This window comes from Grosmannia clavigera (genome assembly GCF_000143105.1).
Source record: "Grosmannia clavigera kw1407 unplaced genomic scaffold GCSC_97, whole genome shotgun sequence".
NCBI lineage: Eukaryota > Fungi > Ascomycota > Sordariomycetes > Ophiostomatales > Ophiostomataceae > Leptographium > Leptographium clavigerum.
In genome coordinates, this window is record NW_014040560.1 from 326,784 (window position 1) to 346,392 (window position 19,609).

The 19,609-nt window shown below is 60.2% G+C and overlaps 7 protein-coding genes across 7 annotated transcripts; 3 read left to right on the forward strand and 4 right to left on the reverse strand.

Annotated features, from left to right (window-relative positions):
* Nucleotides 1–380: 380 nt before the first annotated feature.
* Nucleotides 381–2,990, forward strand: CMQ_4452 (spx domain containing protein; the record flags this gene model as incomplete). Its single annotated transcript, XM_014312608.1, has 3 exons — nt 381–1,050; nt 1,194–2,851; nt 2,910–2,990. The coding sequence occupies 3 exons, from the start codon at nt 381–383 to the stop codon at nt 2,988–2,990; spliced, it is 2,409 nt and encodes an 802-aa protein (XP_014168083.1).
* Nucleotides 2,991–3,975: 985 nt separating this feature from the next.
* On the forward strand, nt 3,976–6,770 carry CMQ_4727 (uncharacterized protein; the record flags this gene model as incomplete). Its single annotated transcript, XM_014312883.1, has 4 exons — nt 3,976–4,062; nt 4,148–5,683; nt 5,737–6,632; nt 6,704–6,770. 4 exons carry the CDS (start codon nt 3,976–3,978, stop codon nt 6,768–6,770), a joined length of 2,586 nt encoding a protein of 861 aa, XP_014168358.1.
* A 515-nt stretch (nt 6,771–7,285) lies between these two features.
* On the reverse strand, nt 7,286–8,528 carry CMQ_4440 (kow motif domain containing protein; the record flags this gene model as incomplete). Its single annotated transcript, XM_014312596.1, has 2 exons — nt 7,286–7,930; nt 7,998–8,528. 2 exons carry the CDS (start codon nt 8,526–8,528, stop codon nt 7,286–7,288), a joined length of 1,176 nt encoding a protein of 391 aa, XP_014168071.1.
* A 1,587-nt stretch (nt 8,529–10,115) lies between these two features.
* CMQ_4341 (Rho GTPase rho1) lies at nt 10,116–11,558 on the forward strand (the record flags this gene model as incomplete). The annotated part of the gene is made up of 5 exons (XM_014312497.1): nt 10,116–10,183; nt 10,450–10,477; nt 10,942–11,139; nt 11,202–11,336; nt 11,397–11,558. The coding sequence occupies 5 exons, from the start codon at nt 10,116–10,118 to the stop codon at nt 11,556–11,558; spliced, it is 591 nt and encodes a 196-aa protein (XP_014167972.1).
* A 1,796-nt stretch (nt 11,559–13,354) lies between these two features.
* CMQ_4438 (agp3-like amino acid permease) lies at nt 13,355–15,493 on the reverse strand (the record flags this gene model as incomplete). The annotated part of the gene is made up of 4 exons (XM_014312594.1): nt 13,355–13,489; nt 13,739–14,877; nt 15,069–15,212; nt 15,295–15,493. 4 exons carry the CDS (start codon nt 15,491–15,493, stop codon nt 13,355–13,357), a joined length of 1,617 nt encoding a protein of 538 aa, XP_014168069.1.
* A 227-nt stretch (nt 15,494–15,720) lies between these two features.
* Nucleotides 15,721–17,432, reverse strand: CMQ_4359 (amino acid permease; the record flags this gene model as incomplete). The annotated part of the gene is made up of 2 exons (XM_014312515.1): nt 15,721–16,103; nt 16,187–17,432. The coding sequence occupies 2 exons, from the start codon at nt 17,430–17,432 to the stop codon at nt 15,721–15,723; spliced, it is 1,629 nt and encodes a 542-aa protein (XP_014167990.1).
* A 287-nt stretch (nt 17,433–17,719) lies between these two features.
* On the reverse strand, nt 17,720–19,573 carry CMQ_4297 (c6 zinc finger domain containing protein; the record flags this gene model as incomplete). The annotated part of the gene is made up of 2 exons (XM_014312453.1): nt 17,720–19,465; nt 19,532–19,573. 2 exons carry the CDS (start codon nt 19,571–19,573, stop codon nt 17,720–17,722), a joined length of 1,788 nt encoding a protein of 595 aa, XP_014167928.1.
* Nucleotides 19,574–19,609: the final 36 nt, after the last annotated feature.

Consider the following 19,609-nt stretch of genomic DNA (forward strand, 5'->3'; position numbering starts at 1 on the left):
TATATATCTAGGAAGCTCTGTGTACTTTATTGAAAAGTGTTTCCAGCAGTTGGGTGTCTTGTGTGACCTGTTGCAATGGGTGGACGTGCAACTGTCACGTGCGAGCCAGAAATATAAGCTTACATAATCAAGCACGCAAATAAAATTTACTCCGCACGTGTGCACATGCACCCTTCTGATAGGCCAATCAAATGGGCTCAGCAGACGAATAGCTGAGGTGGAGAAGACAAGCTCTGGAACGATTTCGCTCACGGCGTATTAGTATGTAGAACAACGACAACCCTTGGTGTCGCCCCATTGCGTGTCAATTCTTTCTTCCCTCCGCCACGCTGAAACCTCCACTCCCGGCCGTGCCGCGACATCGAACCCATCTCGTCACCATGCGCTTCGGCAAGACTCTCCGCGAGTCGGTCTATCCTCCGTGGAAAGACGCGTACATCGACTACACCAAGCTGAAACGGCTGCTCCGCGATGACGAGGACGAGGGATCCGACGCCGAGGGCGGCGAGATGAGCTGGACCGACGAGGACGAGAACCGCTTCTGCGACGAGATCTTCAACGGGCAGCTCGAGAAGGTGGCCCGCTTTCAGGAGAGCCAGTCGAATGCGCTGCGCGAGCGGACCGACGCGGCGTTTGAGAAGCTCAAGGACCTGACGCCGGCCAGCGACGAGACCACGGCCGAGGCCGAGGGAGAGGCGAAGAGCGAGATCGCGCTGCAGCGGGTGCGGGCGATCGAGACGGAGCTGGACAGCATCACCAACGAGATCCGTGAGCTCAAGCGCTACAGCGGGCTCAACTACACCGGCTTCCTCAAGATTGCCAAGAAGCACGATCGCAAGCGCGGCAACCACTACCGGATCCGGCCGATGATGCAGGTCAGCCTGACGCGGCGGCCGTTCAACTCGGAGGCAGGCTACTCGCCGCTGCTGGCCAAGCTGTCGCTCATGTACGAGGCAGTGCACCAGTACCTGAACCCGGAGGAGACACATCCGATCGACCTGGAGACGCCGCAGGAGAAGGTCAACGGGGGAGTGTACACGGCACACAAGTGTAGGTTTTCAGGGCGTCTTGGAAATTTTTTTTTTTTTCTTTTCCTTCTTTTTTTTTCTTTTTTTTTTCTTTTTTTTTTTCTTTCTTCCTTTCCTCCTTCCCTTTCTCCTTCCCTTTCTCCTTCCGTTCTAACCAACTTACAGACTGGGTCCATCCCGATAACCTGCTCGAGGTCAAGACAATGGTGCTGCGCCACCTGCCGGCACTGGTGTATAGCGACTCATCGGCCAAAGAAGCTGATGCCACGGCAGACCCGACGGTGACGTCGCTATACTTTGACAACAGCAAGTTTGAGCTGTACAACAACAAGCTGGAGCCGAGCGGGGACGCGACGTCGCTGCGGCTGCGGTGGTACGGGCAACTAGCGACGAAGCCGGAGATCTTCCTGGACGAGAAGGTGGTGCGCAAGGACGGGACGAGCGAGGAGCACCGGATCCCGATCAAGGACAAGTACATCCAGCTGTTCCTGGAGGGAAAGTACGGCATGGAGAAGAGCATGCAGAAGATGGAGCGGCAGGGCGAGCGGCCGGCCGAGGTGGCAGCGTTCCGTCAGACGGCCGAGGCGATCCAGGCGTTGGTGAGCCAGAAGCATCTGGAACCTGTGCTGCGGGCCAACTACGTGCGGACGGCGTTTCAAAAGCCAGCCGACGACCGGGTGCGCGTGTCCATCGACACATCGCTGGCCTTTATCCGCGAGGACAACCTAGACCGTGGGCGGCCGTGTCGTGATGCGGCCGAATGGCATCGCCGCGATATTGACGCCGGCACGGTGACGTATCCGTTTGGCGATCTGCCGCCGAGCGACGTCTCACGCTTCCCCTTTGCCGTGCTGGAGATCAAGCTGCGCGAGGGCGAGAGTGCGCGCAAGCAGCGGCCGGCCTGGGTCGAGGACCTGATGGCCTCGCATCTATTGCACGCGGCGCCGCACTTTAGCAAGTTTGTGCACGGCGCGGCCGTGTTGTTTGACGACTACGTGAACCGCTTGCCGTTCTGGATCGGCGACCTGGAGCGCGACATCCGCCGCGACCCACAGGAGGCGTTTGCCGAGGAGGAGCTGCGGCGGGCGCAGCGGGCGGCCGACGAACAGGCAGTCGGCAGCTTGCTGGGCACGACGGGCAAGCAGGGCTCGTACAAGCCGATGCGGAGCTCGCCGGCCGTCAAGTCGGCGTCGTACCTGGCGGACAAGCTGGCGGCCGAGGCATCGATCGCGAAGCGGGTGGCGGTGCGTGGAGGGACTGGGGGGACTGGGGGGACTGGGGGGACTGGGGGGACTGGGGGGGCTGGCGAGAATGGGGAGTCGGCAGTCAGCGAGATCCCCGGTGCCAACGAGTCGCATGCACCCACTGCATCGTACGGCACCATCTCGTCGGTCCTCCCATCCTTCTCGATGACGCGCTACGCCAGCTGGCACCGGGCCAAGGACCGTGGCCCCGAGCTGCCCGAGGGCGTGAGGGAGCCGACGGAGTGGCTGAAGAACGCGGGACCGCTACGGATTGAGCCCAAGGTCTGGCTCGCTAACGAGCGCACGTTTCTCAAGTGGCAGCACATCTCGATTCTGCTGGGCAGTCTGGCCGTCGCGCTCTTCACGGCCGCCGGCAGCGGCAGCAGCGGCAGCCAGGCCGTGGCCATGAGCATGGGCGTGGCATACGTCACCGCGGCCGCCTTTGCCGGCTTCTGGGGGTCGTACATGCTGCACACGCGGCGTGAGATGATCGTGGCGCGCAGCGGCCGTGATTTTGACAACATGGTCGGGCCGGTCGTCGTAACGGTGGCGCTGGTCGTGGCGCTGGTGCTCAACTTTGTGTTTGCAGTAAGTGTGTGTGTGTGTGTGTGTTGCATTCGGATGCTAACATTAACAGTACCGTGCTGCCTTCAAGAGATGGGCCGACAACGCGACACTTCTGGACACCAACACCACTATGGCTTATACACATATATGACGGCGAGGTTACGGCTTCCAGATTAGATAGGTGACAGATCGTAAAGGCGTGCAATTCGAGTCAGACATGCTAGTTTTAGAGTATGCTTATTAAGCCATTCATCCGTCGCCTGGAAAACACAGAGTAAGACAAGAGGCCGCCAGCACTTGGCCACTAGCACACCACTCACTACAGCCTTGTCTAGCGCCGAAAGGCCCCGAACAACAGCTGCAAGCAACTGCAGGCAGCTGCATAGTCATGCGGCACCAACGGGATGCGGAAAATTAGAGTTGCGAATCGTCCAAACGCACGCGTACCGGTGCGAAAAAAAAGCCGCCAGCGTCCATGCCATCTCGTCTGACCGCTTGTTCAAACATATTTCGCTTGTGGGCAGATGGCGCCAAAAAGCTGATGTGCATAGACCTAAAAAAGAGCTATTAAGATATTCTAATCTGCGTACGCCGTCGCGGTCGCGCCTTCCCTTGGATTCCATCCAGGGATAGACTCTCTTGTCTGGCACGCAACACGTGTAAAACCATTTATTGAACTCGTAGTCCCCGCCTGTCGTCCGACTTCCTTCCCTTCTGCATTGCCCCCATCTCGCATCCCGATCTTGAGTTTGACCACCTCGACATCGAGCCTCTTCTTCAGACACCATAGCTCCCGGGCAGCGCAACCGCCAGCTACACGAACGGTCTTTTTTTTATCTGCACACCCTCCAGCCCTGACCGTCTGCCCGACAGCCAGCGGACAACGCACATTTCGCATCCTCATCCCTGTCCAGCAGGGCGTTTGCCTTTGCCCAAGCTCCACCTGTTGGACGCCAACCTGATGTCCAAGGCGCAGTGATCGGTTTCAGGCCCCTCTCGCTTCTTTTTTCTGCCTTGTCCTCTTTCGCGTTCTATAAAGAGGGTCCATTCTCGCGTCTGCACGCTCGCGTTGAGCCGGCCTGGCCGACTCTCAATCTCACCACACATTGTGCTCTTCTGCATTGCCATGGGCGACAATGAGCACCGACGAGATTCACCCAAGCAAGCGACGGTTCTGGAGCGGAATCTTACGCTCCCTCAGCACAAAAAAGACAGCCAAACTTGTAAGTCTGCAGTGGGCCCCCGATCTTTTCCTCTCCCCATTTATACGTCTGTCTAGCGGTCTGACCGGGCGGGCTCTGGATCCAGGAAAAGGAACGGCCCTGGAAAGAAGAAGATGACGAACCCACGGTCGAGACACCCCCAGTCCAACCGTCGCAGCCAGTCCGGCCTCAAGGGGGCCTGGTCCGCGCGCAGACCCAGGTCCGGAAGCAGAACACGATCCCAGAGCAGCAGCCACTCCCCCGCCAACGCGTGAGGAGAGAGTCGAAAGAGAGGGTTCCCAGCAGACGGACCACCCCACCGACAGCTGCTGCCAGTGTGCCTGCGACGCCCGCGCCTCCCGGGCCCCTGGCCCCCCCTGGTGCCACGGCTGCGTGGAGAAAGCATAGGGAGAGCGTTATCCCGGACGGCCGGTCGCAGGTGGTCCTGCAGCCCGGCCCGCTGACCGAATGGCCTCCATGGGGCGTGCCGGTAAAGGCCGAGCTGCCATTGAGCAGCGCGATGGAGCTCATCGCACGTGGCGCCCCCATCCACAACGGCCATAAGCGGGACGTGCCGCATGCCCCAGACGACTACTACACGCTCTACACGACCTCGTCAGGCAACCAGCCGGATGCGATGGCCAGCAGCAGAAGCGGGAGGCGAAGCCGCGTTCAGTTGGGCCGGGACCGCAGCCTGAGCAGCCGCCGAGGCGACCGAGTGCCGAGGCGAGAAGAGGCCGCCGGAAGCCCGGCCGACGGCACCGACGGTGCCGATCTGTACGATTCGATGATGGAGCTTATGACGATGCGCACGGCTCAAACCCCCCGAAGCGCGCACCTGCCGGTGCTTTACCCGTGGGAGACGCTCGAGCAGCCGAGCTTCGCCTTCTGCTTTGGTCGCCGGCCAGGCACCGTCACGCTCAACCACTGGGCCGGCCAGTCGGGCGTGCAGCCGCCTTCGATCGCCCTGCGGGATTCGGGCGTGCGGCCGCGTGACGTCAGCCTTATCGAGATCTGCCAGCGGCTGCGTGAGCTGCAGCGTGACGGCCTCGAGGACGACGACCAAGAGCGGCTGTACCGGAACCTGTACCGGCGGCTGCTGCGGGACCCCGACCGCGGTTCCAGTCCGCGGCGCACGTTGGACAAACAGATCACGGACCTGATCATGGCCCTCTCGCGTCCGGACTACTGGATCGACTTTACGGCGGCGCGCAACCAGATCGTCACGCGCTTCATCTTCGACACCGGCCTGGCCAGCCACCAGCAGTACGGACGCTTCTTCCACCAGCTGCTGCTCAGCATCGAGCTCGACCTGCGCATCTCGTCGCGGCTGCACGACGAATGGGCCAAGGAGAAGCTGATGCAGCAGCTGCCGCCGACGCTGCAGTACGACCTCGCTCTAGCCCGCCGCTGGCGTGAGCACGTGCGTATCGAGAGCTACGGCAAGACGGCCGACCAGGTGCAGCTGCGGTTGAAGCTCAAGAGCCGCCAGATCCGCCTGCTGCGCCGCTTTGCCCGGGCGATGAAGTGGCCCAACCAGGCGGCCATGGTGGCCAATCTCAAGCAGCGCGATGCCGACGGCAGCCTTGAGTCGATCAGCTCCCATGTTATGGCATTCTTCAGCGGGCTTGTCCTGCCGGGAGTAAGCACTTTGACTGAATAAGCCCCTTTCAGGACCTGACTAACCTCTATCAGCCTACATATCCGTTTGTCCTGATGAACGCACTCATCGACATCGACCCGGACCGCGCCACCGACGACCTGTCGATGCTGACACACATACACCCGCACTGCGGCTTCCAGTACCGCAACAGCTACACGTACTGGACGTCCACGTCGATTGTGGGCAAGGTGCTTGCTCCGACCTGTCGCGAGCTGGCCGGCTGGGTGGGCCCTGCTCGGCCATCTGTCGATCTGGGCCGGTCACAGATTGCCCGTATCCGGTCTCGCCGGCCGCGGCAGCGCCTGACCGTTGACGATGTCGTGTCGATGAACGACCGGTCCGACCCTCTCGGGCCAACGTCGGAGCTGTTTCCCATTGCCGACTACAAGCTCGTAGCGACGGATCCGACCAACATCATCGACACTGTGCGGATCGAGCTGCTGAGCTTGCGGCCAGCACCCAAGCCAGACGGCCCAGGTGGCAACGTCGGCGGGACGTCGAAAAGCCCGGGCTGGTTCGACGCCTCGGTGCAATTTGCCATAGACGGGGTGTCCTGGCCGCTGCGTCTCAACTTTGACGTGTCCTTTATCAGCGCGTGGCCCTGCTCCAACGGGCCGCATCCCCTCTTTTTCGACTACGCCTTTGCCGTCATCAAGGCCGACACGGTCGTCGACGTGCATGACTGGGCCAACTCGGCTTCTTCCTACGGAAAGGGCCACGGCCATAGCCGGACCTCGTCGCCGACTGTGCACTTTGGAAGCACGCGGATTCTGGGCCAGCAGCAGAATCCGCCCGTGTCCAAGGACGGCGACGAAGACAAGGTGCTTGTGATTGAGGCGTTTGGCGTGCCGGACAATGAGGTGCTCGCCCGTGCATGGTGTGCCCATTGGGGCCTGGGTGCCATTGTGGCGGATGTGAAGACGACCTGGTAAGATTCGCGCGTCTTTGTTCTATTTCAAGACTGACCGATCGACAGCATGGCCTGTGCCGTTCGCGAAGGGCTTATGCAGCCACCATCACGGTGGTGATCCTGGTGGATGGCCAGGTGATCAACAGCGACGAATAGCGATAACGATGCCAACGACCATATACCGACGATTTATACACGACTGATGCCTATTGACGCTTTTCCCGTATCCTCTCCCATATCCCCCTCCTTCCTTATTGTCTGTACAGTATATGAAAACGGTCTGATACCCCTGGTTGGCTGGAGGGGCTTGGCTATTTGCCTACATAGTACTAATACGTTGGGTCTTGTTCATTTCAGAAGCGCGGACTTCATCTCGAATTTGTAATTTCAATCGATGCAATATCGAACATATGGACGTGGTACTCTATTGTCCAGGCTGCCAATCACACCGTAGCAATATAGGATCTCATCTCGGCTAAGTAAATTGCGGGAACCAGAGATGGCAGGCACGCTAAGTTCGATTTAGCATTGTACGAGATCTAGCATCGAAGTGATGACGGTTGTTCTCTCAACGGCCCTCTCTGCTCGCGTGTTTTGATTCCGTTTATTTCTTTACACCGCTATAGGTTCCTTTCGTAATGTACAGGATCTGTTTATTGTCGACGGGCACCTCAAGCAGTCTGGTTGGTGGCCATGAGGCGGCCGATGCGTTCGAGCATGTCGTCGGTGAGTTCTGGCTGGCCGCGAGCACGGCGCAGGGCCTTTTGGTGAAGATGGAACTCGTCGAGGGGCGTGCGCATGCCTGGTGGCGGCAGGCCTGGCTGGCGGCCCTTGACGAGGGCGCTGCCGTAACGCCTGGCCTCCTGGGCCGCGGCCTCCTCGGCCTCCTTGGCGGCGATGTACTCGGCCGTGTGGCGCGTACGGAAGCGCGAGTACCGGTTACGCAGCTCGTCCAGCACGGCCTCGGGGGCCGGCGGCCGCAGCAGCGTTGGCACAAACGTGACCTGCTCGACGTCGATCCGCAGCGTGTCGGCCGCGTGGTCGTCGTGCTCGGGCGGTGGGCCGGCCGGTCGCGGCCACGGGATGCGTACGTTGAGGCCGGGCACGACGCGTGAAAAGGCCAGCCGTCGGGTGGCCCGGTCGAGCTGGAAAGCTGTGGCCCGGAGCTCGCGGATGACCACGTCCCGGGTCCGGCCGGTGGCCGCGTCCGTCAGCGGGTGCACCAGCCGGACGGCATCGATCGGGATGGCCGACTCGAGCTGCTGGACGGCCTGGCCAGTCTCCTGGACGAGGGACTCGGCGACGGTGATGTTTGTCTGGGGTGCGTGGTGTTAGCGAGTGTTGGAGCGCGTGCGTGCTGGAGAGTGAAGGGAGCCGACTCACTCGTCCAACGCCATCCAACGTCACGGTGCCGTGCTCCGGCCGCAGCTCCTTCACCGCCCCGATGGCACCCTTGAGCGGTCCCTCGGTCACGACGACACGGTCTCCCACCGCCAGACAGAGCCGTTTCGGCGTGCCGGCCCAGGCGCAGCGGGCGGCCGCCTCGCGCGGCGTGATCGGGCTCGCGCTCGACTCGTTGCGGATCCGCCGCACGCTGAGCGAGCCCCAGTGCGGGATGCTCTCGCTGGCAAACAGCTCGCCGCCAAACCGGTTCGTCGTGCTGGCGTGGCCGCGCCGCTCGCTGTCCACCACTGCGCCCGCGTGGTCGCGTCGCGGCGCCAGCGGCCCCATCGTCCACGCCTCCCATCGCTGCCGCCGCGCCTGCCGCGCCTGCACCTGCAGCTCCTCGTTCAGCAGCCGCCGCGTGTTGCTCGCCCGGTCCGACTCCGCCCCCGCCAGCGCCCGCTCCCGCAGCTGCAGCCGCTTGGCCGCCTGCTTCTCCGCCTGCGCCGTCCGGCGCGCCAGCTTCTGCATCGTGTGTAGAGACAGGGATGGAAAACAGACTGAAAAAAAAAGACAGAAACTGCCTACGCGCTCACGTCCGTCCGTCGAGCTCGCGATCGTGACATCTGCATCGCCGTTTTTTCCCCTTCCCGGAACCCAAAATTTGCCCGTCGGAAGACCACGTGACTATAGATAAGATAGGTGATCGTTCTTGTCACGTGCCTCTCTGCCACCTGGACGCCTTGTCAGCGGCCACTGGCCCGTGCACGCACCCCGTCAGCCAAGTGGAATGAGACTATCTCACTCGTACGTGTGTGCATGTACTCCGTACTCCGTACGCTCTTCTCCTTTTCCCTGAGCGCTGCCCCCTTTTCTCCACTAAAAGTCCTACCACCGCGCTTGCTAGGACTTTTCTGCTCCCCGAGTCTCCACCGCTGTCCACATACGACGTAGCTGACCGCGTCTCGTCATCGGCACAGCGGCGACGAGGGATGCCGGTAAGACAACCTATTAATACTCTGACTCTTCAGGCAGTCCGCCGCTGCTGTCAATACGCCTCGTATCTTGCATTGCTCGTACGCGTATTTGTCCGGTCGCCTGCTGTTCTGATACGCCGAGCCTGCGCCATATCGTACCGGCGACACGCGTTCGACGTTGGCCTTTCTGGCTCGTGTGCACGACTTGTTGTAATCTGCATCTTGCGGGGAGAGCCTACGCTGTGGCCAGTTGGCCGCAAGACGAGAAGGTACGGAGTAAGATATCTTCTGCAATGTCGCAGCAACGCCAGACGGGAGACGGCCTGAACAGGGTAGCAGGAACTACAGGAACTACAGGAAATACAGGAAATACAGACAATGCTCCGTACAGAAATACACCCGTAGACACACGCTTACGGACATCAAGATACCAAATACAGGGGCCACCACTGCAGAAAAAGCAAAGCCCGGCCAGGGTTCGTGCCATCGATTGGTGCCATCACCAAACAGGTTCCAACGCCCACCCACAAACGCCCGTTGCTGCGCCCTGAAAAGGGGGCCCAGAAAGCACTTTTATCGAGGAGGCAGCCGAGCGCAGGGGCCAACCAGCCCTTTTTGGCCTGTTCGACCCTGACTAGCCGTTTTGCAGGTAGGACCAGCAGGTCCTACCCATCATACGTGCTCGTAGCAATCCTTCCAGCGCATCCTGCAGGCTCTTCCAGCACCAATCTCCCCTACAGCCTGCTGCCAATCTCAGTTACCGCCTTTTGTTTTCTCCGCCTTGGGCGGCGCCCCCCCCCTTGTCATACCTATCTTAATTACATTGCCCTTCCCTCCGCCTTTTAATATTTTCTTCCCTATTTCCTCCCCAATTTATTGATCCTCCCCTTCACCCCCCTCGTCCGAAACGCATCTAAAGCTGTCTTTGTGCTGCTCCTCTCCCATTGCTGCTATTCACCATCCATCTCCCTCGATCACCCGTTTCCCTGGCTGCTTCCCATCCCCAACTTTGGAGCCGCCATCTCTCTGTCGACTTTCTCTCCACCCCGTTCCTTTTTGACCATCAGTGTCCGTGGCTTATCGCCCCGAACACCCTCTTCGACTCCTTCGCTTTTCCTGCAAACCCCCAAAGACAACAACAATGGCTGAGATTCGCCGGAAGCTCGTCATCGTCGGTGACGGTGCCTGCGGAAAGACCTGTTTGTTGATGTACGTGCCCATTGCTGCTTCATCCACTTTGCACTTCGATGGAAATCTGGACTTCGATGCTTCATCCTCCCCTCCTGCCTGCACATTCTGCCTTTTCGGCTGCCGTACCGCGCTGCTATCACGAAACCATCAATTACCCACCTCCATCTACGCATTGTTTTCTCTTCAGTTCCACATCTTGCCTTACTTCTCTTGATCTGTCCCCTTTTCGCCGTTTCCCGCCGTTTTTCGCTGCTGTAGCTCATTGATGCTGACATACCTCACAGTGTGTTCTCCAAGGGCACTTTCCCTGAGGTAAGATACCACATAGCTTCGTGACCATCCCATTTTCCTCCATTTTCATCCGTTTTGCATCTCCCTACGGACGACAACGGCCGGCAACTGTTCGATACCGTGAGAGACCTCAGTCGCAACTTGTCGGACAGCAGAAAAGGGGGTCGCATGTCAAAAAGGCCCCAACTACGAAAAGAGAATTCGACACAGAACGTCAATCGATAGGCAAGAAAGCAAGCATCAAAGCACGTTGCCTTGTGCCGTCTTGCTGGCGTTGCCTTGTGGGTGCCGTCAACGACGTGGCAGCCTCTGCATTCGCCTTTCTGGCAGAGCTCCACTCTCCTCCAATCAACAGATGCCGTATCAGCAACAGCTGATCGCCCTATCGCCTGCCGCCCTTACTTTTGCGTCGACGCACCCACTGCCTGCACTATATGTATGCTCTTTTGATAAGTGTGCTCAACTAACGAAATCAAATCGCTCAGGTCTACGTCCCCACCGTCTTTGAGAACTACGTCGCCGACGTTGAGGTCGATGGCAAGCACGTCGAGCTGGCCCTTTGGGATACGGCTGGCCAGGAGGACTATGATCGGCTGCGCCCCCTGTCTTACCCCGACTCGCACGTCATCCTGATCTGCTTCGCTGTCGACTCCCCCGACTCTCTCGACAACGTGCAGGAGAAGGTACGTTACAATGCTGCCAGCCGAGATCGAACCATAATACTGACGGCCCGTGCTTTTCACAGTGGATTTCCGAGGTTCTGCACTTCTGTCAGGGCCTTCCCGTCATCCTGGTTGGCTGCAAGAAGGATCTGCGCCACGACGCGAAGACAATCGAAGAGCTGCGTAAGACGAGCCAGAAGCCTGTCTCTCCGGAAGAGGTAAGCCAGCCAAGCCCAGTATCCTCGACCTGCGTCGCCATGTTCTAACGAGCGCAACAGGGTGAGGAGATCCGCAAGAAGATCGGTGCCTACAAGTACCTCGAGTGCTCGGCCAAGACCAACGAGGGTGTGCGCGAGGTGTTTGAGCACGCCACACGTGCTGCCCTGCTGTCGCGTACCAAGAAGCCCAAGGGCCGTGGGGGGAAATGCCTAGTCCTGTAAACAGCAGGATGACTCGTCAGCAACAACTCGACATGACAAGCTCGTCTTTTCCTCTTTATTCCTGCCCCGGGCCGTTTCTTCTCGCTAGCCGCCTGGCCAGGCCTTGACCCCCAACCGACCGCTTTTGTAATCCATACTTTTCAATATTGCCTCCCGGTTTCACTTCTCCAGATGGCAGGGGGGGCGTGCTTTCACCGAGACACAACGATGCTCGTCGCCTGATGTAATGGATTCGGCTGGGAGTTTTGGTTCTATTTTCGTGCCACGCCACCAACACGCCTCTCTGCCGGGAGGTGCGGCAAGTCGACGAATGGGGTCTCTGAACACCAAGCAAACAAACTCTTCTCGAATATACCGTGGCTTTTTTATTCCACTCTGTTTTTCTCGACTGCGAAGTAAGGACCAACACTGCGATTTTGCTAATATTTCTTTATTTTTTTCTCGCTCTGCTTTGATGCTCGTTCTGTTTTGTGCTTTCACGATAGCGAGGAGAGGAGGAGTGGAGGAGGAGAGCCAAGACCAGGGTGAAAAGAGTGAGTCGGGAGCCGGTCAATACATGCAGGGCAGCAGGGAGGCAGAAGAGAAGGAACGGAGCGGACGTCTAGGTCTGTTGGATGGCAAGGCATCTGAAGACGTAGGCGGGCTTGCTGTATGGTGATTGGTCCGATTTTCTCTTTGTGCTGTCGACAAGAATACTTTCCCCTGCCTCGTCTCTGGGAAAGCCTAGACTGGCGGTTTTTCGAACAGAGAGAAGTTGTACCACTGGACTTGCTCCTTTTCTTTTGCATTCTTGCCTGTCTTTTGTTCAAGTCCCTGTCTCGGGACAGGCGACTTGTGCTGTGTACGTGTGCTGCTTGGCTTTAATGGGCTTCCTCGCTTTTGCTTTCTATTTAGTTTCTTGTATCCCGTTGTCAAATCTTGCCAGTCCGTATCGGTGACACCTCTAGAGCGAAATGATGTTGCGACATTCGTCGGGTATGCTCGTGAAGCTACACGAGAGATATGGCATCCGTAGAAATACAGAGCAGAAATCAGGTATTCAATTCGGTTCCATACTGGGACTATTGCTTGTCTATCTATGAAGCAGAGGGATCAAGAGCTCCCATGCTTATCGGTATGCCGGCATCGTCTTAGACTGGGCAGCTCTAGGTAGAATGGTCAGCATGGCAGCAGGATGGTGGCCTGAAGGGGACTAAACCTACTGCACCGCAGGACGCGCAAGTCTTAGTCGAGCCGGGATAGGCAACGCCGCACTTGGGGCAGCTGTGGCCGTGCATGATTTGATATGTGGGAGTTTGAGGTGGGAGAGCGAGGGTAGTGAGAATTGTAAGCTTGCGAGAACAGAAACTTTGGTAAGAGATGTTTGATGTCGGTGAAGAGAGCAGAAAGTGGGGAAATACAAGTCTGCTAGAGCGGGACTGTTCTTTTATATTACTCCGTACATGGTAGCAGAATAGGAAAGTTTGAGGCAGGTGCGATCAATAGCTAGGCTACTATTCGTCACTTGCCTTCTTCCTAGGCAACTTAGGCAGAAGCCAGTACTCCGCTACTTTGGTCAGGCGGCGTCTTTTCTTCTACAAGTCAATTTATTCCAATCGTCATCAAGTGCCACTCTGAGTTGTGTAAGTCGAACAAACATGCGACAATCAATACGAGACACGAGACACGACGGGGCCCACACGCCAGAGGGGTTGCATTCTAGACACGATACTTGTGTGCGATGATGCTACGTGACAGGGTTGCGACCAACAAGAGCAATAATGCAAGATTGATATTCTGAAAGGAGCAGCAGTTTCTCAGGCAAAGACGGAGCGCTTGGCCTTGATATACCACGGCACGGGCTTGTCCTCAGCTCCGCCCGAGGCGTCCTGCTCGACAGGATCAGGCATGCGACGACCGGTGGCCAAGTCGGCCTCCATCAGGGGGACGATCTTTGTGCGCTTGACGATCTTCCAGCCGAGGTAGAGGACGAGGAAGACGGCGATGACGACATAGTTGACGACGAAGCCGACGACGTCGAAGCCGCCGATGAAGACGTTGTAGCCGGAGATGAAGACGAGGAAGAGGTTGATGAGGACGACGAAGCAGGTGCCGTAGGGGTACCAGAGAGCACGGAAGGGCAGGGACTCGAGGCTGTTCCCCTGGGCGATCCAGGCCTTGCGAAAGCGCAGGTGGGTGACGCCGATGAAGGCCCAGGCAATGTAGGTAGCCGAGCCGCTGATGGAGGTGAGGTAGCTGAAGATGAGGGCGGGGCCGGTGCGGTAGTTGAGGATAGCGACGAGGCCGACGGCATTGGAGAAGACGAGAGCATAGACAGGCGTGCCGCTGCGGTTGGTGCGGGCGAAGAAGCGAGGGGCGCGACCGGCGGCAGCGAGGGCGGCGAGGCTGCGCGAGGCCACATAGAGGGCCGAGTTCATGGAGGAGAATTGGGCGGTGAGCATGACGACGTTGACGACGTGGCCGAGCTGCGGTGCGCCGGCTCGCTCAAACGCGATGGTCCAGGGCGATTTGCCCGACTTGCTCGAGGCCGTCAGCAGTTCCGGGCTGTCGGACGGGACGAGCAACCCGGCGAAGAAGACGAGGCCTTGGAAGATGAAAGCGCAGCGCCAGAACGTCTGCCGGATGGCACGCGGCAGGTCGCGGCCGGGGTTCTGGCTTTCGGCGGCCGTGACGGCGAGCATCTCGGTGCCGCAGTAGTAGACGGCCGCCAGCAGGAAACACTGGCCGAAGCCGTTGATGCCGTGGGCCACGGGACCGGGATCACGCCAGTACGCGAAGCCGGTGTAGCGACCGCCAATGGCACCGGTGTTGAGCAGGACAGCGACCAGGTAGCCGCCCAGGATGCAGAGGACCTTCCAGCAGGCCAGCCAGAACTCCATCTCGCCAAAGACGACGACACCCAGCAGCGACGTGGCCTGGTAGGCGGCCCACCAGACGAGCACCCAGGCGTACGTCGGCACGCGCGTCGGCGGGACCCAGTAGCTCATCAGGATGGCACTCGCGTTGAAGTCGGCCGCGATGTTGGTCAGCCAGAGGTAGTAATAGTTCCAGCCGAGGGCAAAGGCCAGGGCCGGGTCCAGCCAGCGGCCGGCCATCGCGGTGAAGGCGCCCTGGATGGGGAAGACGGTGGCCATCTCGCCGAGACACTGCATCACAAAATAGACGTCCAGGCCGATGACGAAGAAGCAGAGGAGCGCACCGACCGGACCGCTGTACGCGACCGCATAGCCGGTGCCATACCAGATGGAGGCGCCGACGACGCCGCCAAAGCTGATCATGATGAGATGGCGGTCCTTGAGGCCGCGCTGGAGGCCGTCCTCTGGAGGAGTTAGTGGTGTGTGGGTGATGTGGTGTGGAGGGATGTATGTGAGCCATGGAAGAGATGGAGAGGATATACGTGTTGAGAAGATCTTGGGAATAAAGGGTACCAGATGTGTAATGTTGAAGCTGGGAATGGAGAGTAAAGGTGAACATGGGAAAGTTGGAAATAGTCAAGAACCCTTCACTCACCCATCACGTTCCCGTTGGCCAGGATGGTCGTCTCTCCGGCCACCGCAGACGCTGCCGTCACGGCCACCTTCTTCTCGTCGGACGACATGGCCGTTGTGATGCTGTCTGGACCGTGAGCTTGCCAGCTGCTGTCCTGTGGCCGACCTGTGGCCGAGACCAGACTGCGGTCAGCCTCCTCTTATAGACGAAAGCCCTGCATCCGATCCGACGATACGGGACAGCGCACCGTTCGGAGTGGTCCTGCGACATCTGATACGCCGCCCGCCGTATCTCGACAGCGTCCCGATCGTCGAGAGCACACACACACCTCCCGCGGAAATCTGCGATCCGCCACCGTTCGGATCATGCACAAGTCCGATGCAACCCCACCAAGCGGGCGTGGACGACTCGCTATCGTAGCTAGGACACTGTTCTGCGGCGAGCATGTCCCGCAAGCTATACCAGCGACTACAGTGCAGCATGATACCCGGAAGACAGTAACTACAGCGGTCAATTCCCCGAGAGCTAGTAATTACAGTGCAGTCAATCCCCAGGAGCCAAGAACTACAGCAGTCCAATCCCTGGGAGCGTTACTGCAGCAGTCCATTCCAAGGAGCCAAGAACTACAGGAGCTCTACGGCATCCAGCTCATCAGCAGTACCGCCAACCCACCCTACCGCACTATCCCGTTGGTCGCCTGCTGCGCCCTGTCGCGCGACCGCGCCATGCACGCCTCGTACCCGACCCGGTCGCGCAGCGCAAACGTCGCCTCGTAGTCGCGCGGGATGGCGCTCTGCGCGGCCGTGTTGCGGTTGTAGCCCACATAGTCCGTGCACGGCTGCAGCGCCGCCGTGCTGCCCTGTCGGATCCGATACGTCACCACCAGCCGCACAAAGGCCGCGTACAGGATCCGGTTCGAAAACGAGACCGCCGTGCACACCCGCGACCCGGCTCCAAAGGCCCACTGGAACGGCGCCGGCGTGTCGTGTGCTGCACCGCCCTTGAGCCATCGCTCCGGCCGGAACTGGTCTGCGTCGGCTCCGTAGGTGGATGTGTCTGAGGGGGGGGGGGGGGTTTAGGGCTGTGATCGGGGGATCCCGTGATCGGGATGTAGAGTCAGGTGCTTAGTCATCACTCACCGTGGTTGGCTGCTTGGGTGTTGACCAGGATCATGACGCCCTTGGGAATGTGGGCGTCGCCCCAGTCGAACGCGTCCATGGTCTGGCGCGGCGGCAGCAGATGCAGTGGCGGGTAGTGGCGCAGGGTCTCACGCACAAAAGCCACCATGTACGGACACGTCTCCTCGCTCACGGCTTGCGCGAAAGCCTTCTCGGTCGTGCCATAGGTCTCGATGATCTCCCGGTACGCCTTCTCCTGCAGGACCTGGCCGGCAGGCGAGGCCAGGTAGGCAATGCCGGCAATGGCCGTGGAGAAGACGGTTTCGAAGCCTCCGGACATGAGACCGCCCAAGATGGTCTTGACATCGCCCTTGGTCAGCTTCTCGTCCTGGGTGGTCAGCAGGCCGGCCGCGACGCAACTGCCGACGGTGCCGGCATCGATCTTGTCGCGGACCTCCTGCAGGAGCAGCTCGAGCCAGGCATCGCGACGGGCCCGGACCTCAGCAGCCTGGCGCAGGCGGCGCCGGTCCTGGAAGACGCCGTAGCGCAGAAAGGGCAGGTAGTCCTGCCAGTTGGCGTTGGTGGAGCGGAAGCTGGAGATGACGTTGGCGTCGCTGAGGATCTGGTGTAGCAAGGGGTCGCGCACATCGTCGAAGCGGCGGCCGTAGCAGAACATCATGACGACGTTGAGGGCGAGACGCTTCTCGTAAATGTGCGGCACCAGGACACGGGCGCCGGCCTGACCGTCGTCGCAGAGCGCAGCCACCATCTCGGCAGTCTCGAGGTCGACCAGGGGGACAAGACGGCGGATAGCCGGGGCGGTGGTCAGCGAGCCGACGACGCGGCGCTGCTTCTTCGTCCGCTCGTCCCACGGGTTGCTGCCGATCGTCGCGGCCGACGTCTTGGACACGACGCCGTGAAAGGTGTAGAAGCGTGGTCGGTCGATGGTGTGGGCCTGGTTGGCCATCAGCCACGAGCGCGCCGCGTCGAAGCCGTTCAGCACGATCACCCGACGATTGCCCAGGCGGATCTGGAAGACTGGCCAGCCGTGCTGTGTGGCCCAGCGCTGCATCGTTGTCGGCTGGTCGTCGCCGAGAATGCGCAGGTGGCCATACAGCAGCGAGGCGCCCGGCACCTCGGGGATGCCCTGGACGCGTGCAATGTCGACGTAGAAGAAGCGGAGATAGAGCAGGATGGCAGCACCGGTCAGCAGGACGGTGGCCGCAGCGAGCTGGAGGGCCGGGAGGACGGCTGCAGAAAAGGTCATGACAAGCTTGAACGGATGGGGAAGTCGGCTGATCTCTCTCAGTCGAACCCAGCCGGACTGGATTTTTGAGAGAGAGGCCTGGGATCAAGCTGTTTTTGCTGGCATTTTGGTCTGCGGAGTTGCGCAAGCTGTTGGTGTAGATGGGCGGAGCTATCCGAACATGGCGCAATGCTGTATCGGGAAAGTGAGTGTGGCGGTGGTTCGTGGTCGGGAATTGCCGAAGTGGGTTTGTGAGAACAAAAGGGGATAAAACGAGGACAAACGAGGACAAACGAGGACAAGCGAACTCAATCCAACCCTTTGATGATCTGCCGGAAGACGTCGTAATAGTCGCGGCCACCGCGCCAGCAGGGCGCAGCAAAGGCCAGGACCTCGGAGCACTTGAGCAGGGCGCGGGTGTGCAGCGGCTCCTGGGCAACCCAGCCGGCGGCGATGGCGGTGACGAGAACGCAGCCGGCCATAAAGGCGCGGCTGGCGGCCAGGACGGGTGGCATGAAACGGTTCGGCTCAGCGAGGATGGTGTGGGCGCTGTCGGCGAGGCGGCAGGCGTGCAGGACGACGAGGATGTGCAGACCAAAACCACCGTCGAGCGTGGAAGAGCAGCCGATGCAGGGCGCATGATCGACCAGACGGGGGAGCAGCAGCAGCCAGGCCTCCTGGGCCAGCGGTTGGTCGAGCGGCAGGGTCTGGAGTACGGCCACGACCTCGCCGATCAGCCTGCTGCTGGCGGGACAGGCGAGAGGAGACAGCGGTGTGGCAGCGCAGGCGTGGACGAAGAGCATGTCGGCGACCTGGCGGTGGCCCATATAAGCATGGTCGGTGTCGGTCAGGGTGTCGGTCCGGATGCCGGTCAGGATGCCCTGGCGCGGTGACAGGACACAGAGGGAGCGCTCGATGGCGACCAGGACGGCGAGCAGGCTGGAGCGCTGAGAGGAGGAGAGATCGCTGGGTATGGGGGATGTGTGGTCTTTGGGCTGGTGCCTATCCTTGTCGTTCTTGTGCTTGTAGTCGTTGTGCTTGGAATCTTTTTCGCCGCAGTCTCTTTCCTGCTGCTCCTGCTTGATCCTGGGTCTCTTTCTCGCCGGGGTTGGGCTGCCGGTTTTGACGACGATGGTGTTGCAGTCGGGGGTAGAGCTGGGGGGACTGTGTTTGATGGCGATGCTTCCATTGCTTCTGCTCCGGCCACCACCTCCACCAGTCGACCAGCTGAGCTCCAGACAGGTCTCGATGGCACCGTCGACGTAGTCGCAGACGCGGCCGCCATCTGGGTCGGCCAGCTCGTAGAGGGCCAGCAGCAGCAGGACGATGACGGCATGGCCGTCGCGGCGGGCGATTCGCGGCCCGACCAGGTCAGCGGCCCCGTCGCGACAAGCACGGGCGACGCTCCGCCACGAGGCCGCGTGGTAGCTCTTGTGGGCGGCAGCGACGGCACAAACCAACAAAACGACGCAGCGGTCGGAGAGACCAGCAAGCCCGAGCCGGAGCGGAAAAGCCGGCTCGACAGCACGGTCGTAGTGAGCGAGGAGGAGCCGCACGGTCGAGGGCGGCAGGTCGGTGAGTCCGTGTGCTGGCTGGCCGAGAGGATGGCGGCCGAGACTGCCGTGATTCGACGGCTGGCCGAAGCCGAACGAGCGGGGAGAGACCAGGCTGTCGACATCCTCCTGTCCGCCCATCACCGACGGCGGCGCCACGGACACGCCTAGCTGCAGCAGCGCACGGATGGCACAGTCGCCTAGAACCACTGGCGGCGTCGGCCCCAAGACCAGCGTCTCGTCACAAGACCGCGTCGGCAGCTCGTAGCGGTGACGTGTCGGAGCTGCTGTTTCTGCTGCGGCTGCGGCTGCTCTTCGCTCGTCTGCCTCCGCCCGTGCTGCTCGCTCATTTGCTGCCAGCACGGCCGCCAGCTCGTCCACGCGGTCCCGCAGGCTCTTGATGTAGCTGCGCGGAACATCCTCCTTCAACACGTGGTCGTAAAAGGAGCAGGCCAGGCCGGCTTTGTGGCAGTTGCGGCAGGCCGGCAGCTGGGCATCACACTAGGCTGTCAGGGTCGACGAGCAATGGCAAGATGAAAAAAGAGAAAGAAAAAAAAAGACGCTCACCTTGATGCGTCGCGCCCGACAGCGGTTGCACGTCTTCAACATATTCGTCGTTTCGGAGCGCAAGAAACAAAATCACAA